Genomic DNA, 7,500 nt, shown 5'->3' with positions numbered 1-7,500 from the left:
ACTGACATAACTTACCAACTGTGTGTGTGTGAGAGAGAGAGAGAGAGAGAGAGAGAGAGAGAGAGAGAGAGAGAGAGAGAGAGAGAGAGAGAGAGAGAGAATGTGTGTGTGAAATTAGATCATATAAGAACATTAGATTTTAAGGAGTTTGCAAATGGCCAGTATGTGTGTGTGTGTGTGTGTGTGTGTGTGTGTGTGTGTGTGTGTGTGTGTGTGTGTGTGTGTGTGTGTGTGTACCCCTGCGTCAGCCTCAGCTTTGACTGGCTCTCCTCCTCCCCCAACAGACCGTGCTGACCCCACCACCACCACCACCACCACCACTACCACCCTAACACAACACTACCACACACATACACCAACCAGCCTGCCAGCCCGACCCAGCCTGTGACCCAGCCTGCCCTCCCCACCACCACCACCACCACCACTACCACCACCACCACCACCACCACCACCCTTCAGTATGGCCACGCTAGATGTGAAGAATGACGGGCCCGCTGCCTCACTCTCCATGAGACTCCTGATGCAGGGAAAGGTAAGGGCATGTCTCCTACCCACACCCAGCCTTACCCTAGCCTTACCTTACCGAAGCCTACCTTACCTTACCTTGCCTCTGCCTTCCTGGTACCCTATCTGACCTAAACTCGTACCTAACCTTACCTTACCTACCCACACCCAGCCTTACCCTAGCCTTACCTTACCAAAGCCTATCTTACCTCAGTCTACCTGTTCTAACCTTACCTTACCTTACCACCCTCACCTCCCCTTACCCTGCCTTACCCTACTTTACCTTACCATACGTTCCCTAAGCCTACCTGGTCTAACCTTACCTTACCTAACCCTACCACCCACACCCTGCCTTACCCTAATCTTACCTTACCTTACGTTACCTAAATCTACCTGGTCTAACCTTACCTTACCCTACGATACCTTCACTTACCTTACCTTACCTACCCACACCTAGCCTTACCTTACCTTACCGAAGCCCTTACGTTTCCTTATCTGACCTAAGGCCTTACCTAACCTTACCTTAACCCACCTTACCTTACCTACCCACACCTGGCCTTACCCTAGCCTTACCTTACCTTGCCTTACTTAGCTTTACCTTTCCTTACCTTACCTTACTTAACCTTGCATTTCTTTATCGTATCTAACCTAACGAATTTTACCTTACCGTACCTTACCTTACCTACCCACACCCGGCCTTACCTTCCTTACCTTACCTAAATCTACCTGGTCTACCCTTACTTTACCTTACCTAATCTGATATGACCTTTTTGTGGACTTACCTATCCATACCTGGCCTTACCTTAGCCTTAACTTACCTTACCTAAGCCTACCTGATCTTACCTTACTTAACCTCACCTTACCTTACCTTTAGCCTACCTGATCTTACCTTACTTAACTTTACCTTACCTTACCTTACTTTACCTAAGCCTACCTGATCTTACCTTACCTTACTAACTTTACCTTACCTTACCTTACTTAACCTTACCTTACCTTACCTTACCTTACCTAGCCTTACCTTTACCTTACCTTACCTTACCTTACCTTACCTTACCTTTACCTTACCTTACCTTACTTAACCTTGCGTATCATTTGTTTATCTTACCTGATCTAATGATTTTTACCCTACCTTACTACTCATACCTGGCCTTACCTTACCTTACCTTAACCTTACCTAACTATGCCTTACCTAAGTTAACCAACCTCACCCAACGGATTTATTTAACTTTACCTTACTTATCATATTTTTACCTTGCCTTAATTTTGCTTTCCTTACCTTACCTTTCCTTACCTTAACTAACTTTCTTTCCATAACTGTTTTGCCCTTCTACCTTGATTTCCCTCCCCTTGCCATCCCTTCCCTCTCCATCCCTTTCCTTCCTTTCCTTCTCCATCTCTTCCTTTCCCTTCCCTTCCCTACCTTCCCTCCCTTTCCCTTCCCATCTCTTCTCTTCCCTTCCCTTCCCTTCCCTTTCCTTCCCATCTCTTCCCTTCCCTTCCCTTCCCTTCCCTTCTCCAGCCCCTTCCCCTCCCTTCCCTTTCCTTCCCTTCCCTTCCCTTCCCTTCCCTTCTCTTCCCTCTTCAGCCCTCCCCTTTCCCTCCTTGCCCTTCCAGCTCAATCCCTTCCCATCCCTCCCCTTCCCTTCCATTCCCTCCCCTTCCCTTCCCTTCCCTCTCCAGCCCTCCCCTTTCCTTCCCTGCCCTTCCAGCTCAATCCATTCCCATCCCTCCCCTTCCCCATCCTTACCCTTCCCTTCCCTTCCCTTCCCCCCAGGTACGTGTATGTCTGTATGTGTGTTGCCAATATGCAATAATTTTATATATATTGTGTTATTGTATTATTTTTGTACAGGAATTGTTCAGCTGTGGTATTTGTCATTAAGGGAAGGGAGGAGGAGGAGGAGGAGGAGGAGGAGGAACGGGGGGAAAGGGAAAGGGAAGGGAAGGATTTAAAAAATGTCACAAAGATTTTATTGGTGTGTGTGTGTGTGTGTGTGTGTGTGTGTGTGTGTGTGTTTCTTTCTCCTCTTTTCCTTACTCTCTCTCTCTCTCTCTCTCTCTCTCTCTCTCTCTCTCTCTCTCTCTCTCTCTCTCTCTCTCTCTCTACATGTGTGTCAACGTGAGAGAGAGAGAGAGAGAGAGAGAGAGAGAGAGAGAGAGAGAGAGAGAGAGAGAGAGAGAGAGGTGATGATGTTGTAAGGTTTCCTCCACCTTTTTCATCTTCTCCTCCTCCTCCTCCTCCTCCTCCTCCTCCTCCATATAATCTTCCTACTGTCGCTTTTCCAATACCTCTTCCTAATCCTCCCTTCCCCCCCTTCTCTCTCTCTCTCTCTCTCTCTCTCTCTCTCTCTCTCTCTCTCTCTCTCTCTCTCTCTCTCTCTCTGTCAAACTTTTTCTTCGATTCCTGAAATAAAGTTGTGTGTGTGTTCGTGTGTGTGTGTGTGTGTGTGTGTGTGTGTGTGTGTGTGTGTGTGTTCGTGTGTTTTAATAAGGTTTCTGAAGCCATGAAATACGAGGAGACAGACTACTACTACTACTACTACTACTACTACTACTACTACTACTACTACTACTACTGCTGCTACTTCTACTACTACTACTACTACTACTACTACTACTACTACTACTACTACTACTACTACTACTACTACTACTACTACTACTACTACTACTACTACTACTACTACTACTACTACTACTACTACTACCACCACCACCACTACTACTACTACTACTACTATTACTTTAGATGTTTTCTCTTTAAAACATATTCTTACAACCTCTTACGAGAGAGAGAGAGAGAGAGAGAGAGAGAGAGAGAGAGAGAGAGAGAGAGAGAGAGAGAGAGAGAGAGAGAGAGCAGAACAAAGGAGAGAGGACCATTAACAAGGAACAAAGAGTGCAAAGGATTGAGAGAAGAGGAAGAGGAAGAAGGAGGAGGAGGAGGAGGACAGAGAATGCGAATAAGGGATTAAATGTATGAGAAAAGGAAGACGAAGAGGAGGAGGAGGAGGAGGAGGAAGATAATGAAGGCAATTAGAAGGAAAAGGAAGGAAGGAAAGAAATAAAATAATAATAATAATGATAATAATAATAATAATAATAATAATAATAATAATAATAATAATAATACAGTAAAGAATTAAAGAAGAGGAGGAGGAGGAGAAGGAAGAACACGAAGAATGAGATAACAGGAAGAGGAGGAGGAGGAGGAGGAGGAGAAGGGTCCCGATGATAAGAGTAAAAGGGGGGTGAGAGAGAGAGAGAGAGTAAGTTCATTGCAAAGAGGAAATTGAACAGCGTGTTTGATAAGGGAAAAGGGGGAGGGAGGGGGGCTTAAAGAGAGAGAGAGAGAGAGAGAGAGAGAGAGAGAGAGAGAGAGAGAGAGGAAGCCAGACAGAAGCTAGCCATAAACATTCCTAGTTAGACAGACAGACATTCCAGACACACACACACACACACACACACAGAGAGAGAGAGAGAGAGAGAGAGAGAGAGAGAGAGAGAGAGAGAGAGAGAGAGAGAGATAGGAAGTGAGACAAGGGTGAGAGGAAATGAAGAGGGAGGAAAGAGGGGACGCTGAACGGGAAAAAGGGAGGAGGAGGAGGAGGAGGAGGAAGAAGGATTGAAAAAATACAGAAAAATATTAGGATTATTATTTCTTATCTTCTTCTTCTTCTTCTTCTTCTTCTTCCTCTTTTTCTTCTTCTTCTTCTTTTTCTTCTTCCTCCTACTACTACTACTACTACTACTACTACTACTACTACCACCACCACCACCACCAGCATCACTACTATTACTACCACTACCACCACCACCACTACTACCACCTCTACTACTACTACTACTACTACTACTACTACTACTACTACTACTACTACTACTCTCATAACCTTCATTTTTTACCTTAATCTCCAAGGAGGAAAAGTTTGGGGCCCAACTAATGTCATTACCCATAATTAGCTTGCCCTAAACTTACCTTTGGCTCCCCTAACCTGATTTACCTCACCTGTGATTTACCTTCGTGTCATGGGTTAGTTCTCTTACCTTCATCATCATCATCATCATTTTTTTTTCATTAATTTTGATAGCCATATATACAAAGCCCTTTCCCAATGTCTTCCACCTTTTCTTGCCCTAATATCACTTGCCTTACCTTACACTTACCTATCACTCTTGCCTTACCTTACCTAACCATATTTCCTTAAAGCATCACTTCCTTACATTATCTTACGCTTACCTCAATGTTACGTGTCATACATTTACCCATCAATATCTTACCTTACCTTACATTTACCTATCACTCCTACCTTACCTTGCCTAACTAATTTCCTTAATGCATCACTACCTTACGTTATCTCACGCTTACCTCAATGCTACCTGCCATTCATTTACCCATCAATATCTTGCCTTACCCTACATTTACCCATCACTCTTACCTTACCTTACCTAACTATATTTTCTTAATGCCTCACTACCTTACGTTATCTCACGCTTACCTCAATGTTACCTGTCATTCATTTACCCATCAATACCCTGCCTTACCTTACATTTACCCATCACTTTTACCTTACCTTACCTAACTATATTTCCTTAATGCATCACTTCCTTACATTGTCTCATGCTTACCTCAATGTTACCCGTCATTCATTTACCCATCCTTACCTTTCCTTACTTACCCTAATATATCCGTTACCTTAAACACGCCTATGATATACTATTCATCTGTTTTCCTTTTATAACTGATTATTCTTTGCCTAAATTTACCTATCATTTACCTTACAGCTACCCATCACTACCTTACCTTACCCTTACCTTAATGTTATCAGTCTTATCTAACAGCTATCACAGTCTTACCTTACCTTACTTTCTCTATCACTCCCCTACTTTCCCTTCCCTAAAAATAACCTACTTTACCTTACCTTACCTTACCTTAATATATTCCTTACCCAACACAACTATCACAGTCTTACCTTACCTTTCCTTCCCTATCACTCCCTTACTTTCCCTTCCCTAAAAATAACCTACCTTACCTTACAACTTACCCATCAATACCTTATCTTACCCTAATATATTCCTTACCCATCACTTACCTAAAACTATTTCTCATCTTTTTGTCTCCTATCATTTCCTTACCTTAATATCACTTGCCTTACCTTACACTTACCCATCAGCACCTTACCTTACAATCATTTTATCTCCTATCATTTCCTTACCTTAATATCACTTGCCTTACCTTACAGTTACCCATCAGCACCTTACCTTACCTTACACTTGCCCTAATATTACCTTGATCAAGCCGTGTCTTTCCTTCTGTTACCTTACCTTTAATATTACCTGCCCTCCTTCCCTCCCCCCCCCCCTCCCTCCCTCCCTCCCTCCCCCCCCTCCTTGGCAGACATCTTGATTCTACCTTTTGTTGCGGTTAGGAGGAGGAGGAGGAGGAGGAGGAGGAGGAGATGGAGAGGAAGAATAGCAGGAAGAGAGAGAGAGAGAGAGAGAGAGAGAGAGGAAAGAGTATATTGCTGTGAGTGTTGTTATTGATTCCTCTCTCTCTCTCTCTCTCTCTCTCTCTCTCTCTCTCTCTCTCTCTCTCTCTCTCTCTCTCTCTCTCTCTCTCTCTCTCATCTCGGAGCAATAGCATCATCAGCATCAGAGAGAGAGAGAGAGAGAGAGAGAGAGAGAGAGAGAGAGAGAGAGAGAGGTGAGGAATGTCTCTTGGCCACAACCTCCACCATTCCTCCTCCTCCTCCTCCTCCTCCTCCTCCTCCTCCTCCTCCTCCTCCAGGGGTAGCAGAAGGAAGGAGGAGGAAGAAGAGGAAGAGGAGGAAAGACAGTGATATACAGGAAGGGAGAAAGAGAAGGAGGAGGAGGAGGAAAAATGTTACATTGATGGAGGAATCTAGGAGAGGAAAAAGAGAGAGAGAGGGGGGGAGGAGAGAGAGAGAGAGAGAGAGAGAGAGAGAGAGAGAGAGAGAGAGAGAGAGAGAGAGAGAGGAACATTTTAATATCTCCCTTACTATAGTGAAACACCGATATCTCTCTCTCTCTCTCTCTCTCTCTCTCTCTCTCTCTCTCTCTCTCTCTCTCTCTCAAAGCTATCATTCCTCTCTCCCCTCTCTCTTTACCTCACTTTCTCTCCCTCACTCTCTCTCCCTCCCTTCCCTTCCCTTCCCTTCCCTTCCCTTCCCCTCCCTTCCTTCCCTTCTTCCCTCCTCATCTAAAGATTCACTGATATGTATATGAGAAAAAAAATTACACACACACACACACACACACACACACACACACACACACACACACACACACACACACACACACACACACACACACACACACTTGGCAGGTCCCACAAGGCGAGTTTTTGGCAACTTCGGTTCCACATGGTTCCTCCCGCGTGGTGAGAGAGAGAGAGAGAGAGAGAGAGAGAGAGAGAGAGAGAGAGAGAGAGATGGACACACTAGGTAGAGATACTGAGAGACTATTTATGCGAAAGAAAAAGGTTAGAGAGAGAGAGAGAGAGAGAGAGAGAGAGAGAGAGAGAAAATAGATTTGGAGAGAAAAAGACAAAAGCAGTGAGAGAGATTTATAAAGACAAGAATGAGAGAGAGAGAGAGAGAGAGAGAGAGAGAGAGAGAGAGAGAGAGAGAGAGAGAGAGAATTATATATAGAATAATGGAATAAATGAAAAAAAAGAAGGGAGAGAGAGAGAGAGAGAGAGAGAGAGAGAGAGAGAGAGAGAGAGAGAGAGAGAGAGAGAGAGAGAGAGTTTTAATTGGTAGAAAGGCGGGTCCACAGCCTCCCTAAGATTGATCGAGGAGGAGGAGGAGGAGGAGGAGGAGGAGGAGGAGGAGAACTTGAGGACATGGGAGGTAAGATGAGGAAGAGAAAGAAGGGGAGAAGAAGAAGAAAAAGAAAGGGAAGGAGGGGGAGGAAGAGGAAGGAGGGGGAGGAAGAGGAAGGAGGAGGAGGAGGAGGAGGAGGAGAACTTGAGGA

The 7,500-nt window shown here is 44.6% G+C and overlaps 1 protein-coding gene across 1 annotated transcript in view; it reads left to right on the top strand.

Moving 5' to 3' along the window:
• The window catches only part of LOC127010144 (poly(rC)-binding protein 4-like), a 98,281-nt gene that overhangs the window by 58,723 nt on the left and 32,058 nt on the right, over positions 1 to 7,500 (top strand). Inside the window, exon 2 of the mRNA XM_050883991.1 lies at positions 285 to 532. Within this exon, the coding sequence (XP_050739948.1) occupies positions 461 to 532 (72 nt within the window). The 5' untranslated portion in view covers positions 285 to 460. The remainder of the gene's footprint in view (positions 1 to 284; positions 533 to 7,500) is intronic.

The sequence above is a fragment of the Eriocheir sinensis genome, chromosome 42, assembly GCF_024679095.1.
Source record: "Eriocheir sinensis breed Jianghai 21 chromosome 42, ASM2467909v1, whole genome shotgun sequence".
In the NCBI taxonomy this organism is placed as follows: Eukaryota; Metazoa; Arthropoda; class Malacostraca; order Decapoda; family Varunidae; genus Eriocheir; species Eriocheir sinensis.
The sequence above is the reverse complement of the archived record's forward strand: the minus strand, read 5'-3'. Positions and strand labels throughout refer to the sequence as shown.